We start from the raw sequence: 24650 nt of genomic DNA on the forward strand, positions 1-24650 counted from the left end.
CTTCTCCTTTACTTGACCCTCTTTTGAATGCTCTGGGGGATGAGGATCACTTGAATGAGCTTTGAATGGAAAGAGTACTCAGAATTCGCTGGGATTGCAATAACTCTTTTCAATAACTCACTTGAATTCATTAGTACAATAAGAAATATACTCAAGTGTTTTGGGCTTATCAAATTAAATAAGGGATCAAACACAGTTGATCAACAAAGAGGTTGATTTTTCTTTTTTAATTCTTTATTTCTTAGAACAAGTTTTTTGTATTCTAAGAGAAGATCAGAAAAGGCATCATAAAGTTCTTCAAATGAAAATTCAATTTGAGTTTCAGCACATACCTCATCTTCATGTGTCATAAAGCATAGATGTGCAGTTTCTTGTTGTTGCTCTTCTTCTTCTGTGGTTGTTTCGTCACTATCACTCCAAGTGGCCATCATAGCCTTCTTCTTATACTTTTTAGGAGCCTTTTTGAGCAGAGGACATTCAGTTCTAAAGTGACCTGGTTTCTTACATTCATAACAGGTCACTTGCTGCTCCTTTTCTCTTTCTCTACTTTGCTCCCCCTTGATCACTGGTGCTATCCTGAACTCAGATTTCTTCTTTCTAAAGAATTTTCTAAACCTCCTTATGATCAAGGCCATCTCCTCACTATTTTCAGAGTCAGAACTATCGCTCTCATCTTCAGCTTGAGTTGACTTTAGAGCAATGGTTCTGCGTTTCTTGGATTCGTCCTCTTCTAGGCTTTGTTTCATGGAAAGTTCATGAGTCATCAGTGAGCCCAAGAGTTCTTCCAGTGGGAGTGCATTGAGGTCCTTGGCTTCTTGGATGGCAGTGACTTTTGCTTTCCAAGTTCTTGGAAGTGACCTAAGAACTTTGCGAACAAGATCACTGTTAGTATAAGATTTGCCAAGACTTTTCAGACCGTTCATAATATCAGTGAATCTAGTAAACATTTCAGATATAGACTCACTGGGTTTCATTTTAAACAGTTTATATTTGTGCACTAACATGTTAATTTTAGATTCTTTAACCTGATTAGTGCCTTCGTGTGTTAACTTCCAGCCTATCCTAGATTTTTTTTGCAGACATGTAGATGGATATGCGATTAAATTCACTAGTATCTATTGAACAATATAAAATATTCATGGCCTTTGCATTGAGCTGAGCTATTTTCTTATCATGATCATCCTGTTCTCCTTCAGGTTTGGGTAGTGAGATGCTATCAATGATTTTCGTGGGTGTGTGCAGCCCATTGACTATGATGTTCCATAAATCATAGTCGAGTACTTGGATGAATATGCGCATGCGTGCTTTTCAATAAGTGTAGTGTTGCCCAATGTGACAACCTAAGAGGGGGTGAATTGGGTTTTCAAAAATTTTCGACCTTAACTCTTCTTGATGGATGTGTGTGAGTGATTTAGTTGATGTTATGTAAGTGCAATTGAAAACACAAACAAGACAATACAAACACATAAGAAGTATAGTGGTTCGGTGCACCCCAACGCACCTACGTCCACTCTCCAAGCGTCCCCTTGGAAATTCACTATAATTCCTTGAATTACAGTTGGATTGTTTTCCAGGCTCACAATCCAAAAACTTTTACAATTTGGTTTTCCAGGATCACCCCAAAACCTAAGTTGGTTTTCCGGGCTCACCAACAACCTACATTGGTTTTGCGAGCTCACCAACAACCTACACCGTTGGTTTTACGGGCTCACCAATAAACCTTACAAGGAATTGAAAGAAAAGAGTTTAAAGCTTCTAAATGAGCAAATATAACAAGTATGCACTAAAAGAAGAGATAGAAAATAATTATCGCTTTGAAGATGCTCTTCTCTTCTTTGCTCAAGTTACTTCACTTCTCAAGGGGTTGGTAGAGCTCTTGAATGCACTTGAAGATTGCTCAACCATCTTCTTTTGGAGTTTGAATGAAGCAACTTGATGAAGAACACTTGGACTTGCTTTCTCTTGAATGCACTCTCTTGTTTTTGCAAAAGATACTTTCCACTTGAAAAATAGACCTCTTAAATACTTCTCCAACCTCAGATGATCACTCCCTAGGTGTTGGAATGGAGAAATTAGCCGTTTCTAGCCGTTGGGGGACTCAAAAAGTACATCTGCAGAACTAGCCGTTATGCTTAGGGGTGGCAATCGGGTCGGGTCAGGCATAAACAGGTCGGGTCAAATACAGGTTGGGTTAGAAAACTATAAATCTGAACCCGACCTGTTTATTAAACGGGTCAGGAATTGCAAACCTGAACCTGACCTGTTTATTAAACAGGTAACCCGACCCGACCCGTTTAACCTGTTTAATAAACAGGTAACCTGTTTACCCAACCCGACCCGACCTGTTTAACCTGTTTGCCCAACCTGACCCGTTTAACCTGTTTAGACCTGTTTAATCTGTCCAACCTAACCTATTTAACCTGCCCAACCCGACCTGTTTAGACCCGTTTAACCTGTTTAGACCTGTTTAACCCGTTTAACCTATTTAACCCGTTTAACCTGTTTAGACCTGTTTAACCTGCCTAACAGTTAAACGGGTTAAACGGTTTAAACGGGTCAGACATCTAAAACCCGTATCCGACCCAATTAATAAACAGGTTAAACGGGTCGACCTGTTTACGATCCGAACCTGTTTAGGCCAAACCCAAACCTGTTTATGGCGGGTCGAACACGGGTCGGGTTGGCGGGTCGGGTCATATTTTGCCACCCCTAGTTATGTTGTCAGCCGTGCTGGGGTCGACCCATGTTACTGTTCCACAGACTGGGGTCGGCTCATGTTTTTCTGGGTTGGCTCCTGCTACAGTGGGGTGGACTCAAGCTTGGCTGGGGTCGACCCTCTTAGGGTTTCCAGAAGCTTGTCTTTCTGTCATTTTGGCCTAGGGTCGACTCAAGCTTTTTTGGGGTCGTCCCTCTCAGGGATTCCAGTGACTTGATTTTTTGACTCTTCAGGCTGGGGTCGACCCAAGCTACAGTGGGGTCGACTCAAGGTCATCTGGGGTCGACCCTCTCAGAAACTCCAGAAAGTTGTTTTTCAGGCTCTTTTGGCTGGGGTCGGCTCATCCTATCTTGGGGTCGACTCATGGATTGTTGGGGTCCAGAAAGTTATTTTTCAGGCTCTTTTGGCTGGGGTCGGCTCATCCTATCTTGGGGTCGACTCAACCTGGGGTCGACTTATGGATTGTTGGGGTCGACCCAAGCTCTGTGCTATTTGTGCCAGAATGTGCCAGAATGAACCAGAACGTGCCAGGGTCGACTCCATTACTTCTGGGGTGGACTCCTACTCTGTGCCAAGTGTTCCAAGGGTGTGCCACGTTGTGCCAAATTGTGCCAAATGTATCAGGGTCGACTCCAAACAACTTAGGGTCAACTCTAACTCTGTTTTTCTGCACTTGAAGGTTAGTTTAGCACATTTAAGTAATAAAAAGATATTCCAATTAAATCCATGAAGTATGGCACATACAAGTTTCATTTCTTCAACTTACAAAAATACGGAAATACTTTTTATCAAGAAAACTTCACTCTTAGTTTGGTCAAACTAAAAATTAGATTTTCTCTCAAGTTCTTTTGGTAGAGTTATACTTGGATGAGTTCTTGAGGGTCATATTAAGCATTGTAGATGAGTGTATCATGAATGTATCAAGATTGTAGAATGTATCGAGAATGTATCACTTCTCTTTTCCTTGAGTGACTATTTACTTGATTAAGCTTGTTAATAGCATTTGCACTTCCATATGGCCTTAATGGTTTTGTAAACATCAAAATAACATAATGACTCTCAATCTCCCCCTTTTTGATGATTATAAAACATTACCAATTGTCGATTTGTCATTCATAAGAAACATTGATTTAACATCATAAGATGCTATTAGTTCAAGATTTTCAAAATAGTCAAGTTTTGGTGTATGTATTAAGTAACCAAGATCTCCCCCTATCATAATCAAATTGATGCCAAATCTGTTTTAGCTTTTACTCCCCTTTTCTCTTACGTTTTATTGAATCAAAATTTTCAAGAATTTGTGCCAAATTAAGAGTTCTAGGTTATGTATCGAGGCAATGTGGCAAAAGCTTATGTTTTATACATTTTCATGTATCGAAATTACAAAATTCAGATGAAAATTCAGATTTGCATGTATTCGATGTTCTCCCCCTTAAATATTGATTTCTCTTATATTTTTCTCTTATATGTATTTCCCTTTTTCTTATATCTTTCTTCCCTTTTTCTTATATATTTCTCCCTCTTTTTGTCATCATCAAAAAAATATGTAATACCAAAGTGAATTGCATGTGAATGACAAAGATTATAAATCAAAGGAAGATATTGTATTTTATAGATTCCAAAAATTAGAATGTTCCATACATTCAAAATGCTATAAAAGATACAATCAACAAAAGCAAAGATACATAGAGATCTAGAATGACTCTAGGCACTAGTCTAAGTGAGCTCCTGTAGTGCTATCTATAGGCCTAGTAGCATCTAAAGGCTGGGATCTAGCTCTAGATCTCCTAGTGTATGTGGCGAGTGGAGGTTTGGTCTGATACGACTGTGATGGTCTGTGAGCCCTATGAACTGGCTGGCCCTGTGCCGAGACCTCTGACTCAGCTGCTCGTGCTGTAGGATGACCATGATAGTCTCTCTCTAAGGTGGTCATCCGGTCCGTGAGACTCGTCACCTGAGCAGATACTCCCCTGACCTCAGCCGTGATACTATCCATCCGACTCATCATCCTATTGGAAAGGTCCCTCACCTGAGCTGATACTATCTCAATCATCCTATCGAAGGGACCCATCACCTGAGCTGATACAATCTCAGTCATCCTACTCCAATACTCCTCTGTATAGCCAGTAGGTGTGGATGATGAAGGTCCTGCCTCTGCATGTGCGCAAGGATGGTCAGCAGGTACCTCAGGCTCGGGAATGGAGTCTTCAGGCTCTGGTGCCTGTGGCCCTGCACCTACGCGCACCCAGTGGCCATTCAGCTTCTCGTAGCCCATGCGTATAAGTGACCGTACAGTGTGTCGCCGTGTCGGTGTGCAATAAGTCTCTGGAGATCTCATCATCTAAACAAATATTATACTTTCTGAAGATCAGAGTGAGTACTATACCATAGGGTAGAGAGGCCCTCGCCCTAGTCACGGCCTCACGCATCTGACGGATCATCATAGCTGGGAGATTCAGGGGAATGCCCTGAATAACATGCTTCATAATGGCCAAATCTCTCTCGGATACATGATCAAATCTTCCACTCTTCAGAAACAGTATCCGACCGATGAAGTTATGAAGTAACCTCATCTCTACAAAGAAGGCACTGGCTACTAGATCATCAGAGTAGTCGATCTCATCTCTCTCCATGATCAACTGCAAAGCTCTGATCTTATCCTTTGGTCTATCCGATATGACACCCTCACAAGGAAGATGGAGCAACTGTCCTAGGTTGTCCTCAGTGACATGTATCTCAACTCCTCGAACCTCGGACACGAGCCCTCCACTACCGACCCGTAGGGTAGCATAAAACTCACGGGCTAAACCCGGATAGGTCTTTAGGTTTAGGGAGCAGAGGTACTCCCATCCTTGATGCTTGATCCAACCACTTAGCCTAAACCCTTCTTGATCCAAAAGGTTGAAGTTTATGTGCCTACCCATTGTAACCGGTCTCCCCGCATATCTAGCAAGTAAAACGGAAGGAGAGGGCGGTGGGGGAGGCTCTACTCGTGGCTCAGCTTGTGGAGGTACTGTAGATGGCCCACTAGTTTGCTCTTCCACTGTAGATTGACGAGTCACTGTACTAGATCGCTTGGTCACGGCTCTTTTGGGTCTCATTTTGACCTAATCTTCCTCTTGATTCGATCTACCGGCTTGGGAGAGGGTGGAAATGGAGTTTACCGGCTATTGGAGGTGAGTGGAGGAGAGGAAAGTGTTTCTAGGGTTTTAGCAAGAGTGAAATGCCCTAAATTTGCTCACGGATCCCCCTTTAAAATGGGGGTCCCACCGTCGGGTCGACCACAGCTTGTGCTTGGGTCGGCTTGACGGGGGGTCGACCCCTCCTGGACCTCGGGTCGGCCCCAGTTCAGGCCTTTTAATTTTTTTTTTTTTTTTGATCTTTTCAGTCTTCTGATCATTACCAAATTTCTATGGGTCACTGACATGCATGTGAGGAAGCTCTAAATCAATTATTTGATCAATGTTTCATAAGATTTAGAAAATGAGAGGTGTATATCATGAACATTTTTGCTTTTCTAAGCAAAAGGGTCACATATCCCTAATTCTCTTCTAAGCATACAAAATCTATCTTCACTTAGAGGTTTTGTAAATATGTCAGCCAATTGATTTTCTGTGCACACATGTTCAATGATTATATTTCCATTTTGCACATAATCTCTAATGAAATGATACCTAATTTCAATGTGCTTTGCCTTAAGAGTGCTGAACTGGATTCTTAGTCAAATTAATTGCACTAGTGTTATCACACTTTATGAAAATCTTGTCAAGCTTAATTCCATAGTCCTCTAATTGTTGCTTAAGCTATAATATTTGAGCACAATAGCTTCCAGCTGCAATGTATTCGGCCTCAGCCGTTGACAGTGCCACTGAATTCTGCTTTTTGCTAAACCATGACATCAAGTTGGCACCTAAGAATTGACATGTTCCACGCTCTTCCTATCTAGTTTGCACCCAGCAAAATCGGCATCTGAATATCTAAGTAAGTCTAGACAAGAATCTCTAGAATACCATAATCCTATGTTTATTGTTCCTTTTAGATATCTGAGAATTCTCTTAACAGCAATTAAATATGATTCCTTAGGGTCTGACTGATATCTAGCAAATATACCTACACTAAACACTATGTCTGGCCTACTAGCAGTAAGATAGAGCAAAGATCCAATTATGCCTCTATAGAGTTTTATGTCTATGCTCTTCCTTTTTTCATCTTTGTCTAGCTTACTAGTGGGGCTCATTGGAGTGTCTATTTTTTTGTGATTTTCATTTCCGAACTTCTTTAGTATTTTCTTTGTATACTTAGTTTGATGAATGAAAATTTCTTAGTTTGCTTGATTTGTAATCCGAGAAAGAAATTGAGTTCTCCCATCATACTCATCTCGAATTATCTTGGCATTAATTCAGCAAATTCTTTACAAAGAATGTCATTAGTGACACCAAATAGGATATCATCTACATATATTTGTACCACTTGCAGATTTTTGTCTTTTCTCTTAATGAAGAGTGTTTTATCTACATTTTCTCTACTAAAATCATTATCCAACAGAAATTTACTTAGCCTATCATACCATGCCCTTGGTGCTTGTTTCAACCTGTATAGTGCCTTATGTAACCTAAATACATGATCAGGAAATTCATGGTTTTCAAAATCAGGAGGTTGCTCTACATAAACTCTCTTCTATATAACCATTTAGAAAGGCACTTTTTACATCCATTTGATATAGTTTGAAATCCATAAAGCATGCAAATGCTAGTAGTAGTCTAATAGCTTCTAATCTAGCTACAGGATCAAAAGTTTCTTCAAAATCTATCCTTTCTTCCTGATTGTATCTCTTAGCTACAAGTCTAGCTTTATTTCTTGTAACTACTCCATTTTCATCTAACTTATTCCTAAAGACCCATTTGGTTCCAATTATTGAATTATGCTTTGGTCTTTCAGTTAGTGTCCATACATTACTTCTTCTAAATTGATTTAATTCTTCTTGCATGGCATTTATCCAATGTATGTCATGTTCTGCTTCTTCATAAGTTTTAGGTTCTATTTGCGAAACAAAAGCAAGATAATTATTTAAATTTCTTAGAGAGGATCGAGTTCTTATCCCTTGTGATGGATCACCAATAATTAAATCTTTAGGGTGTCCATGTGCGTACCTCCATTCTTTTGGCAAGTCTTGCGATTGTGGTGGATTATGATCATCTTCTTTTTCCTCATCTTCCTTTTCTTGATTTGGCACGTCATTAAGGTTCAGCTTTTCAAAATCAATTATCCCTGCATCATCATCAAGAATACTCTCTCCTAGGGGACTCACTGTCAGACTCATCAAAGATAACGTTAATTTATTCTTCAACAACAAGAGTTCTTTTGTTGAAGACTATGTATGCCCTGCTAGAAATAGAGTATCCTAAGAAGATACCCTCATCTGACTTGGCATCAAATTTGTATAGATCTTCCTTGCCATTGTTTAAAATAAAACATCGACAACCAAAAACTCTAAAATGTTTTACAGTTGGTTTCTTATTTTTCCATAGTTCATACAGGGTTTTCTTAGTAATTGGACGGATTAACACTCGATTTAAAATATGGCAAGCAATATTTATAGCTTCAGCCCAAAAGTACTTTGGAAGATTTGAATTACATAACATAGTATGAGCCATTTCTGCCAAAGTCCTATTTTTTCTTTCAACAACCCCATTTTGTTGAAGCGTTCTAGGAGCTGAAAATTGATGTGAAATACCATTTTCATTATAGAATCCTTCCAAGTGTTGGTTTTCAAATTCGGTTCCATGATCGCTACGAATTGCAACTAAGGTAAGATTCTTTTCAGTTATGATATTTTTGTAATATTTTAAAAAAGCTGAAAATGCTTCATTTTTATGTGCAAGAATGGAAACCCATGTATATCTTGAGAAATCTTCCACAATTACTAGTCCATACTTTTTCCCTCCTAGACTTATAGTTCTAGTAGGTCTAAATAAATTCATGTGGATGAGTTCAAAAGGCCTAGTGGTTGACACTACGTTCTTTGATTTAAAGGATGCTCTTGTTTGCTTCCCTAATTGACATGGACCACAAATTTTATCTTTTTCAAAAACTAACTTTGGCAAATCTTTTAACAAATCCTTTTTCACTAGTTTTGAGATTAAGTCCATATTAGCATGTCCTAGTCTACGGTGCCATAGCCAACTTGTTTCATTTATCTTTTCCTCATTAGTGATTAGGCATAATCCATTTTTCTTGGCTAAGTCTTCAAGATCTACCATGTAAATATTTTCATGTCTATGTCCCATGAGTACAATGCTATTATCTTTAGGGTTTGCGCTTATGCACACTGAAGATTCAAAGGAGACTTTAAGATCTTTATCATAGAACTGACTAATACTAAGTAAGTTATGTTTTAAACCGTTAACTAACAAAACATTATCTATAAAAATAGATGGAGTGATACGGATTTTATCTTTTCCAATGATGTGTCCTTTTTCATTATCTCCATAGGTTACCACTACACCATCTTTAGATTCCAAGGTGACAAATTGCTCTATGTCACCTGTCATGTGTCTTGAACAGCCGCTATCTAGGTACCAACGTCTATTCTTCTCATTAGCTGTAAGACACCTGCAATCAAAATCAAGGATGCACTTTAGGTACCTAAACTATGTTGGGTCCTTTAGGGTTAGTGTTTGATGTTCCCTTTGGAACCCAGATTTTCTTGTATTTTAGCTTGCTCTTTTCACTCAATCTGTTATAGCTTAATTTTCTAAAATCACATTCATATGCTTTATGTCCTAATTTATTGCAGCAAAAGCAAGTAGTGTTTTCTTTTTTAGGTTTTACAAATATGTTCTTTAAGTATTTTTGCTTTCTGTTTGTTTTATATCCTAATCCTGCTTTATCATAAACAGCTTCTTGACTATCTAGAATCATGTTTAATTTAGTTGAGCTTAATGTGAATTTGTCTACTAAGGATTTATATTTATCTACATCTCCTTTTAGTTTGACATTTTTATTAATTAGATTTTTGGTTTCATTAGTAAACTTCTTACTTAATGTTTCATAGTCATTAGATAGTTTCAGCTTATCTTTCATAAGAGACTGATTTTCATTCTTTAAAATTTAATTTTTATGAATAAGTTTCGTGTGTTCTTGCATAAGATCTAAAAAAGCATCATGTAACTCATCTACTGTAAAGTCACAATCAAGTTCAGCATCTACCTCATCTTTATTGGCCATATAGCAAATTTGAGCTGTGTGTTGCTAATCTTTCTCTTCGGAACTTGATTCCTCACTTTCACTCCATTCAGCCATGAGGATTTTCTTTTTGAGCTTCTTTGCCATCCATTTTAATTTTGGGCAATCTATCTTGAAATGCTCGGGCTTGTTACATTAATAGCAGATTGGTGCTTCTCTTTCTTTCTCTTTGTCCTTTCCCTTTCCTTTGCTTGAGCTGCCTTTGAAGAGGAGTTTCCTTTTGTGGAACTCCTTCCCTCTCATGAATTTTCTGAACTTCTTTGTGAGCATTATCATTCCCTCTTCATCATATTCCTCCTCTTCATTAGAGTCCTCTGATTCACTATCTTGTTTTGGAGTTGTGGACTTCAAGGCAATGGTTTTCTTCTTTTTGACCTTTTCTTCTGAATTTTGCTTCATGGTCAGCTCATGGGTCATGAGTGATCCTACAAGCTCTTCTAACTGTAGCATATTGAGGTCCTTTGCCTCTTGAATTGCAGTTACCTTGGCTTCCCACACTCTTGGTAGAGACTTGAGAATTTTTGCATCAATTCAGGGTTAGTATAAGATTTGCCTAAACTCTTTAGTCCATTTATGATGTCTGTGAATCTAGTGAACATTTCAGTTATGGACTTGATGGATTCCATTTTAAACAATTCATACTTATGCACTAGCATATTTATTTTAGATTCCTTTACTTGATTAGTGCCTTCGTGTGTGACTTCTAACCTATCCCAAATTTCTTTGGCTGAGGTACATGTAGATATCCTATTGAATTCATTTACATCTAGAGAGCAGTAAAGTACATTAATAGCTTTAGCATTTAGTTGAGCTAGCCTCTTATCACTATCATCCCAATCATTTTCAGGTTTAGGGATGATTGTACCATCTATGTTAATTGTGGGTGTGTGTGGTCCTCTAGTTATGATACTCCACAAATCATAATCTAGAGCTTCGATAAATATTCTTACCCTAGCTTTCGGATATGTGTAGTTTGTTAAACAAGGGAGGTCCGTTTGTTGATTGTCCCTCACTCATGGAATTTTCTATTTGGGCTGCCATGACCTTTAGCTCTTGATCGTGAGATCAGCAAATACTATGAGAGCACCTGCTCTGATACCACTTGTTGCCCAATGTGACAACCCAAGAGGGGGGGTGAATTGGGTTTTCAAAAATTTTCGACCTTAACTCTTCTTGATGGATGTGTGTGAGTGATTTAGTTGGTGTTAATTATATAAGTGCAATTGAAAACACAAACAAGACAATATAAACACACAAGAAGTATAGTGGTGCGGTGCACCCCAAGGCACCTACGTCCACTCTCCAAGCGTCCTCTTGGAAATTCACTATAATCCTTCGGATTACAGTTGGATTGTTTTTCGACTCACAATCCAAAAACCATTACGATTTGGTTTTCCTGGATCACCAAAGACCTAAGTTGGTTTTTCGGGCTCACCAACAACCTACGTTGGTTTTGCAGGCTCACCAACAACCTACACCATTGGTTTTACGGGCTCACCAACAAACCTTACAAGGAATTGAAAGAGAAGAGTTTAAAGCTCCTAAATGAGCAAATATAACAAGTATGCACTAAAAGAAGAGATAGGAAATAATTATCGCTTTGAAGATGCTCTTCTCTTCTTTGCTCAAGTTATTTCACTTCTCAAGGGGTTGGTAGAGCTCTTGAATGCACTTGAAGATTGCGCAACCACCTTCTTTTGGAGTTTGAATGAAGCAACTTGATGAAGAAGACTTGAACTTGCTTTCTCTTGAATGCACTCTTGTTTTTGCAAAAGGTACTTTTCACTTGAAAAATAGACCTCTTAAATACTTCTCCAACCTCAGATGATCACTCCCTAGGTGTTGGAATGGAGAAACTAGCCATTTCTAGCCATTGGGGACTTAAAAAGTATATCTGCAGAACTAGTCGTTATGCTGTCAGCCGTGCTGGGGTCGACCCAAGTTACTGTTCCACAGACTGAGGTCGGCTCATGTTTTACTGGGGTCGGCTCCTGCTACAGTGGGATCGACTCAAGCTTGGCTGGGTTCGACCCTCTCAGGATTTTCAGAAACTTGTCTTTCTGTCATTTTGGCCTGGGGTCGACTCAGCTTTTCTTGGGGTCGACTCATGCTACAGTGGGGTCGACTCAAGCTTTTCTGGGGTCGGCCCTTTCAGGGATTCCAGTGACTTGATTTTCTAACTCTTCAGGCTGGGGTTGACTCATGCTTTTCTGGGGTCGACCCAAGCTATAATGGGGTCGACTCAAGGTCATCTAGGGTCGACCATCTCAGGAACTCCAGAGTTGTTTTTTAGGTTCTTTTGGCTGGGGTTGGCTCATCCTATCTTGGGGTCGACTCAACCTGAGGTCGACTCATGGATTGTTGGGGTCGACCCAAGCTCTGTGTCATTTATGCCAGAATATGCCAGAATGAACCAGAACATGCCAGGGTCAACTCCATTACTTCTGGGGTCGACTCTTACTCTGTGCCAAGTGTTCCAAGGGTGTGCCAAGTCGTGCCAAATGTATCAGGATCGACTCCAAACTACTTGGGGTCGACTCTAACCCTATTTTTCTGCACTTGAAGGTTAGTTTAGCACATTTAAGTAATAAAAAGATTCTTCAAACCACATTGAGCCAATCCATAGCCAGGAGGATGCCAAGATAACCACACGGGCGGTGATCAATATTCAGCGACCAACTACTATGCAGCTCACGGCTTGGATCGACAGATACGAGGTACCACTTCTTGTTGACAACACCTATTCCCATAACTTCATTAGTTCAGTAATTCAACAGAAATTGGGACTACGGAGTATACCCATTGAGCCATTAGAGGTTAAAGTGGCAAGTGGGGAAAAGATTATGTGCAGCAACATCATCAAGGAGGTGCACCTCAATGTCCAAGGAGTACAAATCAAGGTTGATTTGCATGTTCTTCAGCTAGTGAGCCTTGATGTCATCCTTGGTCATCCATGGCTTCGTAGATTGGGCAGAGTCAGTACCGATTATGAAGCCATGATCATGGAGTTTACCATCAGCGGCCAGAAGAAGCAGTGGACAGCATCTTACAACAGAGGAGTTATTGCAGATCTACTTCAGCCGCAGCCATGCTCGACCCTTGAGGACAAGGGTCGTTTCCAAGGGAGGGGGAATGTTGCGAACCCCGCTCCGCCAAGCCAAATTTCAACCAAGACAAGCCAGGCCAACTTCGCTCAAGGCCAATTCCATTGCTTGGAGGCTTGGCCGAACCATGGCCAAGCATTGCAGCAGCCGACCCAACCCCGCACAGGCCCTCCGCAGCGCCCATGCGAGGTTCGGGTCCTTCAGCCACGACCGCACCAGCGCGCGGCCAACCGCGCGCCCGCACGGCCACAACCTGCGCGCAGCCCTCTGCGCACGCATCAGCTAGCGCGCGCCCGACAGCGTGTGCACCAGCCAGCGCACGGCCCTCCGCGCGCAGCCCACTGCGCTGCTGGTGCGCGGAGGGCCAACCGCGCGCGCCCACAGCCTGCGCGCAGCCAACCGCGCGCACACCAGCAGCAGCAGCACACGCGCGGCCCTCCGCGCGCACCACTGCCCGCGCGCAGCCCTCTGCGCGCGCACCAGCAGCAGCAGCACATGCGCGGCCCTCCGCGCGCACCACTGCCCGCGCGCAACCCTCTGCGCGCGCACCAGCAGCGCGCGGCCCTGCGCGTGCCCGACAGCAGCGCGCGCCCCTGCGCGCGCCCATTCAGCCGTGCGTGCCCCTGCGCGCCCACGCCCAGCAGCGCGCGCCCCTGCGCGCGCCCATCCAGCCATGCGCGCCCCTGCGCGCACACGCCCAGCAGCGCGCGCCCCTGCGCGCGCCCATTCTACCGTGCGCGCCCCTGCGCGCACACGCCCAGCTGCGCGCGCCCATCCAGCCGTGCGCGCCCCTGCGCGCACGCACCAAGCCGAACCCAAGCCCAAGCACACACTCGGCCAAACCCAGCTGGCCGAGCCACATGGCAGCAGCCCAACCAGGAAAGTTCGGCCAAAGCAAGGAGTTCATGCCTAATCAACGGGGGAGTCCAAACCGGCTCTCCCATGGCTAACCGGCAAGCATGGACATGGGCGGCCAAGATGCATCAGGCCGCCAAATGAAGGGGCAGCACGCTGCCATGTCAACGATCCGTGGGAGAAAGAAGCACGCCACATCATTGATCCGTGTGAACAGACACCTTCACCAAAGGGCGACACATGGCAAGGGACCACGGACACTTGGCGGAAGCAGCATGGAAGGTGCAACCAGCCCAAATCTGCACATTCCCAAATTGATTGGGCGCCCACCCATTCAAATGAGTTTGAATTCAAATATGGCTGATTAGAGGCCAAATAAGGATAGTTTGCTTGAGTAATTTGAATTCAAATTTTGAATTCAAATAAAGGCCACTCTTGGCCGATTAAGGAAAGGTTGGAATTCAAATTCAAATTCGAATTAGTTCCCACTACTAATTTCGAATTTGAATTCGAATTAAGCCCACTCATAAGCTGAAATTTCAGCACTTAGCATTTGTCTATTTAAGGGTGCCATTAGGCACTTTGTAATCATCTTTTGCGAAGTTAATCAATATTGATCTTTTGATCTTTGATCCCATAGGGGAATTCGGCCGAAAGGCCTTGGGCTATCGTAGGGATTCAACCCTCGATAGATTGGGCTAGCATCGGGATCATCATGTTCCTTTGTTAGATTATTTTTCTGCTCTCGTTTCCGGCATTCATTTTCTTTATTTTCCAGCCTTGTAATCCATTGCCTTTTGGAATAGAGAGAGTTCTTCAATCCATCCCCATTTATGTTTGAATCTCACCTTGCCACACTCATCATCCTTGAGAGTTAGGATAAGGATTCCACGGCAATAAGAAGGAGTACGTTACCTACATCAAGTCGGTCTCAAGGCAATCCGCCAACACCATCTTCAACCTTCGGACGATTGGGCCGGGGATCGGGACCGCAAGTCCCCGGGTACCCAACAATTGAGTCCATACTAGCATGAGCAAATTTTCGGTGCCATAACCAGCTAGTTTTCTTGACTTTCATAGCTACTAGACATTGCATATCTTTCATGAATATTTGATCTAAATCTACCATGTACACATTTCCATGCCTATGTCCAGTAAAAACAATGCCACTGTTATGGGAATTAGAAATTAAACACATAGAGGATTCAAAAGTGACCATATAGCCTTTATCACAAAATTGACTGATACTTAGTAGATTATGTTTTAGTCCATCAGCTAATAAAACATTTTCAATGTAAGAGGATGGAGTAATTCGAATGTTACCTATACCAATTATTTTACCTTTGCCATTATCACTAAAAGTAACCATTCCCCCATTTTTCTTTTCAAGGGTGATGAACTAAGTTTCATCCCTTGTCATGTGTCTAGAACACCCTCTGTCCAAATACCATCTTTTGTTGGATCCTTGGGTAGCTAGACACACCTGCAAAACATTAATCAAATTTCCATCCTAGTACCCAAGCTCTCTTGGGTCCTTGCAGGTTGGCAATAATGGTTCCTTTTGGAACCCAGATTTTCCTAATGGAGATGTTGCTTACAAGATTGCAAGTTTTAGGATTACAAGGTATATATTGTAGTGTGTTCTTGTTGAATCTAAACAAAATGGTTTCAGCATACACAGATGACAGATTTTTAGAGATATTTTTAATAGATTTCTGTTTCTACTCATCAGATTTGTAGTGAACTATTTCAGGATAAACAAAGGAGGATTTAACAATCAAGTTCCTAAAAGTTTTTTGCTTGTTCTAAGGATGGTATCCCAATCCAGCCTTGTCAAACACAGTTCTTTGATTATCTAGAATTAAGTTCAATTTTTCAAAGCTGAGGGTAAATCTTTCAACAAAAGGTTTTAACTTATTAACTTCTTTGGTCAGTGTTTCATTATTTTCTGAAAGCAGCTCATTAATTTTTTGAAGTTTATCATGGCTTTCAGCAAGAGTGTTGCCCAGAAGACAACCTAAGAGGGGGGGTGAATTGGGTTCTAATTAAAATTAGACTATTTAAATCACTTATAAAAGCTTTCTTGATTTTAAACAGATCCAATTAAACAATTTATAAGAAAACAGTAAAGAATCAAAGAAAGACAAGCCACAACACAAATACACAGAATTTTATAGTGGTTCGGAGCCAACTCTTGCTCCTACGTCCACTCCCCAAGCTTTTCTTGGGAGTTCACTATAATCCTCAGATTACAGCTCGCCCGTTTTACAAGCTCACAACCCAACTTGTTTTTCTGGGATCACAACGAACCCAGTCGATTTTCGCTGGCTCATCGACTAAAACTAAACCGTTTGTTTTTCGGGCTCACAAACAACCCAATCCGATTCACAGGCTTGGACTATGCCTTTCCCTTTGATTCAATCAGGAGATTGAATCAAGTAACAAGAAGTAGATAAAAAGTATTTAAGACAGATCCAAGCTTCTTGAAAAGCAAATATAACAATATAAACTGAATAGTAAAGGGAAGAAGCCTTTAAACAGAATTCGCTGATGTAAGACTTGGCTTCTCCTTTACTTGACCCTCTTTTGAATGCTCTGGGGGATGAGGATCACTTGAATGAGCTTTGAATGGAAAGAGTACTCAGAATTCGCTGGGATTGCAATAACTCTTTTCAATAAATCACTTGAATTCATTAGTACAATAAGAAATATACTCAAGTGTTTTGGGCTTATCAAATTAAATAAGGGATCAAACACAGTTGATCAACAAAGAGGTTGATTTTTCTTTTTTAATTCTTTATTTCTTAGAACAAGTTTTTTGTATTCTAAGAGAAGATCAGAAAAGGCATCATAAAGTTCTTCAAATGAAAATTCAATTTGAGTTTCAGCACATACCTCATCTTCATGTGTCATAAAGCATAGATGTGCAGTTTCTTGTTGTTGCTCTTCTTCTTCTGTGGTTGTTTCGTCACTATCACTCCAAGTGGCCATCATAGCCTTCTTCTTATACTTTTTAGGAGCCTTTTTGAGCAGAGGACATTCAGTTCTAAAGTGACCTGGTTTCTTACATTCATAACAGGTCACTTGCTGCTCCTTTTCTCTTTCTCTACTTTGCTCCCCCTTGATCACTGGTGCTATCCTGAACTCAGATTTCTTCTTTCTAAAGAATTTTCTAAACCTCCTTATGATCAAGGCCATCTCCTCACTATTTTCAGAGTCAGAACTATCGCTCTCATCTTCAGCTTGAGTTGACTTTAGAGCAATGGTTCTGCGTTTCTTGGATTCGTCCTCTTCTAGGCTTTGTTTCATGGAAAGTTCATGAGTCATCAGTGAGCCCAAGAGTTCTTCCAGTGGGAGTGCATTGAGGTCCTTGGCTTCTTGGATGGCAGTGACTTTTGCTTTCCAAGTTCTTGGAAGTGACCTAAGAACTTTGCGAACAAGAACACTGTTAGTATAAGATTTGCCAAGACTTTTCAGACCGTTCATAATATCAGTGAATCTAGTAAACATTTCAGATATAGACTCACTGGGTTTCATTTTAAACAGTTTATATTTGTGCACTAACATGTTAATTTTAGATTCTTTAACCTGATTAGTGCCTTCGTGTGTTAACTTCCAGCCTATCCTAGATTTTTTTTTGCAGACATGTAGATGGATATGCGATTAAATTCACTAGTATCTATTGAACAATATAAAATATTCATGGCCTTTGCATTGAGCTGAGCTATTTTCTTATCATGATCATCCTGTTCTCCTTCAGGTTTGGGTAGTGAGATGCTATCAATGATTTTCGTGGGTGTGTGCAGCCCATTGACTATGATGTTCCATAAATCATAGTCGAGTACTTGGATGAATATGCGCATGCGTGCTTTTCAATAAGTGTAGTGTTGCCCAATGTGACAACCTAAGAGGGGGGTGAATTGGGTTTTCAAAAATTTTCGACCTTAACTCTTCTTGATGGATGTGTGTGAGTGATTTAGTTGATGTTATGTAAGTGCAATTGAAAACACAAACAAGACAATACAAACACATAAGAAGTATAGTGGTTCGGTGCACCCCAACGCACCTACGTCCACTCTCCAAGCGTCCCCTTGGAAATTCACTATAATTCCTTGAATTACAGTTGGATTGTTTTCCAGGCTCACAATCCAAAAACTTTTACAATTTGGTTTTCCAGGATCACCCAAAACCTAAGTTGGTTTTCCGGGCTCACCAACAACCTACATTGGTTTTGCGAGCTCACCAACAACCTACACCGTTGGTTTTACGGGCTCACCAATAAACCTTACAAGGAATTGAAAGAAAAGAGTTTAAAGCTTCTAAATGAGCAAATATAACAAGTATGCACTAAAAGAAGAGATAGAAAATAATTATCGCTTTGAAGATGCTCTTCTCTTCTTTGCTCAAGTTACTTCACTTCTCAAGGGGTTGGTAGAGCTCTTGAATGCACTTGAAGATTGCTCAACCATCTTCTTTTGGAGTTTGAATGAAGCAACTTGATGAAGAACACTTGGACTTGCTTTCTCTTGAATGCACTCTCTTGTTTTTGCAAAAGATACTTTCCACTTGAAAAATAGACCTCTTAAATACTTCTCCAACCTCAGATGATCACTCCCTAGGTGTTGGAATGGAGAAATTAGCCGTTTCTAGCCGTTGGGGACTCAAAAAGTACATCTGCAGAACTAGCCGTTATGCTTAGGGGTGGCAATCGGGTCGGGTCAGGCATAAACAGGTCGGGTCAAATACAGGTTGGGTCAGAAAACTATAAATCTGAACCCGACCTGTTTATTAAACGGGTCAGGAATTGCAAACCTGAACCTGACCTGTTTATTAAACAGGTAACCCGACCCGACCCGTTTAACCTGTTTAATAAACAGGTAACCTGTTTACCCAACCCGACCCGACCTGTTTAACCTGTTTGCCCAACCTGACCCGTTTAACCTGTTTAGACCTGTTTAATCTGTCCAACCTAACCTATTTAACCTGCCCAACCCGACCTGTTTAGACCCGTTTAACCTGTTTAGACCTGTTTAACCCGTTTAACCTGTTTAACCCGTTTAACCTGTTTAGACCTGTTTAACCTGCCTAACAGTTAAACGGGTTAAACGGTTTAAACGGGTCAGACATCTAAAACCCGTATCCGACCCAATTAATAAACAGGTTAAACGGGTCGACCTGTTTACGATCCGAACCTGTTTAGGCCAAACCCAAACCTGTTTATGGCGGGTCGAACACGGGTCGGGTTGGCGGGTCGGGTCATATTTTGCCACCCCTAGTTATGTTGTCAGCCGTGCTGGGGTCGACCCATGTTACTGTTCCACAGACTGGGGTCGGCTCATGTTTTTCTGGGGTTGGCTCCTGCTACAGTGGGGTGGACTCAAGCTTGGCTGGGGTCGACCCTCTTAGGGTTTCCAGAAGCTTGTCTTTCTGTCATTTTGGCCTAGGGTCGACTCAAGCTTTTTTGGGGTCGTCCCTCTCAGGGATTCCAGTGACTTGATTTTTTGACTCTTCAGGCTGGGGTCGACCCAAGCTACAGTGGGGTCGACTCAAGGTCATCTGGGGTCGACCCTCTCAGAAACTCCAGAAAGTTGTTTTTCAGGCTCTTTTGGCTGGGGTCGGCTCATCCTATCTTGGGGTCGACTCATGGATTGTTGGGGTCCAGAAAGTTATTTTTCAGGCTCTTTTGGCTGGGGTCGGCTCATCCTATCTTGGGGTCGACTCAACCTGGGGTCGACTTATGGATTGTTGGGGTCGACCCAAGCTCTGTGCTATTTGTGCCAGAATGTGCCAGAATGAACCAGAACGTGCCAGGGTCGACTCCATTACTTCTGGGGTGGACTCCTACTCTGTGCCAAGTGTTCCAAGGGTGTGCCACGTTGTGCCAAATTGTGCCAAATGTATCAGGGTCGACTCCAAACAACTTAGGGTCAACTCTAACTCTGTTTTTCTGCACTTGAAGGTTAGTTTAGCACATTTAAGTAATAAAAAGATATTCCAATTAAATCCATGAAGTATGGCACATACAAGTTTCATTTCTTCAACTTACAAAAATACGGAAATACTTTTTATCAAGAAAACTTCACTCTTAGTTTGGTCAAACTAAAAATTAGATTTTCTCTCAAGTTCTTTTGGTAGAGTTATACTTGGATGAGTTCTTGAGGGTCATATTAAGCATTGTAGATGAGTGTATCATGAATGTATCAAGATTGTAGAATGTATCGAGAATGTATCACTTCTCTTTTCCTTGAGTGACTATTTACTTGATTAAGCTTGTTAATAGCATTTGCACTTCCATATGGCCTTAATGGTTTTGTAAACATCAAAATAACATAATGACTCTCAATCTCCCCCTTTTTGATGATTATAAAACATTACCAATTGTCGATTTGTCATTCATAAGAAACATTGATTTAACATCATAAGATGCTATTAGTTCAAGATTTTCAAAATAGTCAAGTTTTGGTGTATGTATTAAGTAACCAAGATCTCCCCCTATCATAATCAAATTGATGCCAAATCTGTTTTAGCTTTTACTCCCCTTTTCTCTTACGTTTTATTGAATCAAAATTTTCAAGAATTTGTGCCAAATTAAGAGTTCTAGGTTATGTATCGAGGCAATGTGGCAAAAGCTTATGTTTTATACATTTTCATGTATCGAAATTACAAAATTCAGATGAAAATTCAGATTTGCATGTATTCGATGTTCTCCCCCTTAAATATTGATTTCTCTTATATTTTTCTCTTATATGTATTTCCCTTTTTCTTATATCTTTCTTCCCTTTTTCTTATATATTTCTCCCTCTTTTTGTCATCATCAAAAAAATATGTAATACCAAAGTGAATTGCATGTGAATGACAAAGATTATAAATCAAAGGAAGATATTGTATTTTATAGATTCCAAAAATTAGAATGTTCCATACATTCAAAATGCTATAAAAGATACAATCAACAAAAGCAAAGATACATAGAGATCTAGAATGACTCTAGGCACTAGTCTAAGTGAGCTCCTGTAGTGCTATCTATAGGCCTAGTAGCATCTAAAGGCTGGGATCTAGCTCTAGATCTCCTAGTGTATGTGGCGAGTGGAGGTTTGGTCTGATACGACTGTGATGGTCTGTGAGCCCTATGAACTGGCTGGCCCTGTGCCGAGACCTCTGACTCAGCTGCTCGTGCTGTAGGATGACCATGATAGTCTCTCTCTAAGGTGGTCATCCGGTCCGTGAGACTCGTCACCTGAGCAGATACTCCCCTGACCTCAGCCGTGATACTATCCATCCGACTCATCATCCTATTGGAAAGGTCCCTCACCTGAGCTGATACTATCTCAATCATCCTATCGAAGGGACCCATCACCTGAGCTGATACAATCTCAGTCATCCTACTCCAATACTCCTCTGTATAGCCAGTAGGTGTGGATGATGAAGGTCCTGCCTCTGCATGTGCGCAAGGATGGTCAGCAGGTACCTCAGGCTCGGGAATGGAGTCTTCAGGCTCTGGTGCCTGTGGCCCTGCACCTACGCGCACCCAGTGGCCATTCAGCTTCTCGTAGCCCATGCGTATAAGTGACCGTACAGTGTGTCGCCGTGTCGGTGTGCAATAAGTCTCTGGAGATCTCATCATCTAAACAAATATTATACTTTCTGAAGATCAGAGTGAGTACTATACCATAGGGTAGAGAGGCCCTCGCCCTAGTCACGGCCTCACGCATCTGACGGATCATCATAGCTGGGAGATTCAGGGGAATGCCCTGAATAACATGCTTCATAATGGCCAAATCTCTCTCGGATACATGATCAAATCTTCCACTCTTCAGAAACAGTATCCGACCGATGAAGTTATGAAGTAACCTCATCTCTACAAAGAAGGCACTGGCTACTAGATCATCAGAGTAGTCGATCTCATCTCTCTCCATGATCAACTGCAAAGCTCTGATCTTATCCTTTGGTCTATCCGATATGACACCCTCACAAGGAAGATGGAGCAACTGTCCTAGGTTGTCCTCAGTGACATGTATCTCAACTCCTCGAACCTCGGACACGAGCCCTCCACTACCGACCCGTAGGGTAGCATAAAACTCACGGGCTAAACCCGGATAGGTCTTTAGGTTTAGGGAACAGAGGTACTCCCATCCTTGATGCTTGATCCAACCACTTAGCCTAAACCCTTCTTGATCCAAAAGGTTGAAGTTTATGTGCCTACCCATTGTAACCGGTCTCCCCGCATATCTAGCAAGTAAAACGGAAGGAGAGGGCGGTGGGGGAGGCTCTACTCGTGGCTCAGCTTGTGGAGGTACTGTAGATGGCCCACTAGTTTGCTCTTCCACTGTAGATTGACGAGTCACTGTACTAGATCGCTTGGTCACGGCTCTTTTGGGTCTCATTTTGACCTAATCTTCCTCTTGATTCGATCTACCGGCTTGGGAGAGGGTGGAAATGGAGTTTACCGGCTATTGGAGGTGAGTGGAGGAGAGGAAAGTGTTTCTAGGGTTTTAGCAAGAGTGAAATGCCCTAAATTTGCTCACGGATCCCCCTTTAAAATGGGGGTCCCACCGTCGGGTCGACCACAGCTTGTGCTTGGGTCGGCTTGACGGGGGGTCGACCCCTCCTGGACCTCGGGTCGGCCCCAGTTCAGGCCTTTTAATTTTTTTTTTTTTTTTTGATCTTTTCAGTCTTCTGATCATTACCAAATTTCTATGGGTCACTGACATGCATGTGAGGAAGCTCTAAATCAATTATTTGATCAATGTTTCATAAGATTTAGAAAATGAGAGGTGTGTATCATGAACATTTTTGCTTTTCTAAGCAAAAGGGTCACATATCCCTAATTCTCTTCTAAGCATACAAAATCTATCTTCACTTAGAGGTTTTGTAAATATGTCAGCCAATTGATTTTCTGTGCACACATGTTCAATGATTATATTTCCATTTTGCACATAATCTCTAATGAAATGATACCTAATTTCAATGTGCTTTGCCTTAAGAGTGCTGAACTGGATTCTTAGTCAAATTAATTGCACTAGTGTTATCACACTTTATGAAAATCTTGTCAAGCTTAATTCCATAGTCCTCTAATTGTTGCTTAAGCTATAATATTTGAGCACAATAGCTTCCAGCTGCAATGTATTCGGCCTCAGCCGTTGACAGTGCCACTGAATTCTGCTTTTTGCTAAACCATGACATCAAGTTGGCACCTAAGAATTGACATGTTCCACGCTCTTCCTATCTAGTTTGCACCCAGCAAAATCGGCATCTGAATATCTAAGTAAGTCTAGACAAGAATCTCTAGAATACCATAATCCTATGTTTATTGTTCCTTTTAGATATCTGAGAATTCTCTTAACAGCAATTAAATATGATTCCTTAGGGTCTGACTGATATCTAGCAAATATACCTACACTAAACACTATGTCTGGCCTACTAGCAGTAAGATAGAGCAAAGATCCAATTATGCCTCTATAGAGTTTTATGTCTATGCTCTTCCTTTTTTCATCTTTGTCTAGCTTACTAGTGGGGCTCATTGGAGTGTCTATTTTTTTGTGATTTTCATTTCCGAACTTCTTTAGTATTTTCTTTGTATACTTAGTTTGATGAATGAAAATTTCTTAGTTTGCTTGATTTGTAATCCGAGAAAGAAATTGAGTTCTCCCATCATACTCATCTCGAATTATCTTGGCATTAATTCAGCAAATTCTTTACAAAGAATGTCATTAGTGACACCAAATAGGATATCATCTACATATATTTGTACCACTTGCAGATTTTTGTCTTTTCTCTTAATGAAGAGTGTTTTATCTACATTTTCTCTACTAAAATCATTATCCAACAGAAATTTACTTAGCCTATCATACCATGCCCTTGGTGCTTGTTTCAACCTGTATAGTGCCTTATGTAACCTAAATACATGATCAGGAAATTCATGGTTTTCAAAATCAGGGGGTTGCTCTACATAAACTCTCTTCTATATAACCATTTAGAAAGGCACTTTTTACATCCATTTGATATAGTTTGAAATCCATAAAGCATGCAAATGCTAGTAGTAGTCTAATAGCTTCTAATCTAGCTACAGGATCAAAAGTTTCTTCAAAATCTATCCTTTCTTCCTGATTGTATCTCTTAGCTACAAGTCTAGCTTTATTTCTTGTAACTACTCCATTTTCATCTAACTTATTCCTAAAGACCCATTTGGTTCCAATTATTGAATTATGCTTTGGTCTTTCAGTTAGTGTCCATACATTACTTCTTCTAAATTGATTTAATTCTTCTTGCATGGCATTTATCCAATGTATGTCATGTTCTGCTTCTTCATAAGTTTTAGGTTCTATTCGCGAAACAAAAGCAAGATAATTATTTAAATTTCTTAGAGAGGATCGAGTTCTTATCCCTTGTGATGTATCACCAATAATTAAATCTTTAGGGTGTCCATGTGCGTACCTCCATTCTTTTGGCAAGTCTTGCGATTGTGGTGGATTATGATCATCTTCTTTTTCCTCATCTTCCTTTTCTTGATTTGGCACGTCATTAAGGTTCAGCTTTTCAAAATCAATTATCCCTGCATCATCATCAAGAATACTCTCTCCTAGGGGACTCACTATCAGACTCATCAAAGATAACGTTAATTTATTCTTCAACAACAAGAGTTCTTTTGTTGAAGACTATGTATGCCCTGCTAGAAATAGAGTATCCTAAGAAGATACCCTCATCTGACTTGGCATCAAATTTGTATAGATCTT

General features: G+C 41.0%; 1 protein-coding gene across 9 annotated transcripts in view; it reads left to right on the forward strand.

The window, feature by feature from the left end:
• Positions 1-24650, forward strand: part of LOC103700537 — a 65345-nt gene that overhangs the window by 30602 nt on the left and 10093 nt on the right. For 2 of the 9 annotated variants that reach the window (XM_039121264.1, XM_039121263.1), the window contains exon 2: positions 12571-12678. The exons of the other annotated variants lie outside the window; for them this stretch is intronic. In XM_039121264.1, coding sequence (XP_038977192.1) covers positions 12571-12678 — 108 coding nt within the window. The remainder of the gene's footprint in view (positions 1-12570; positions 12679-24650) is intronic. 9 annotated transcript variants of the gene reach the window in all.

Source organism: Phoenix dactylifera, unplaced genomic scaffold (genome assembly GCF_009389715.1).
Source record: "Phoenix dactylifera cultivar Barhee BC4 unplaced genomic scaffold, palm_55x_up_171113_PBpolish2nd_filt_p 001029F, whole genome shotgun sequence".
NCBI lineage: Eukaryota > Viridiplantae > Streptophyta > Magnoliopsida > Arecales > Arecaceae > Phoenix > Phoenix dactylifera.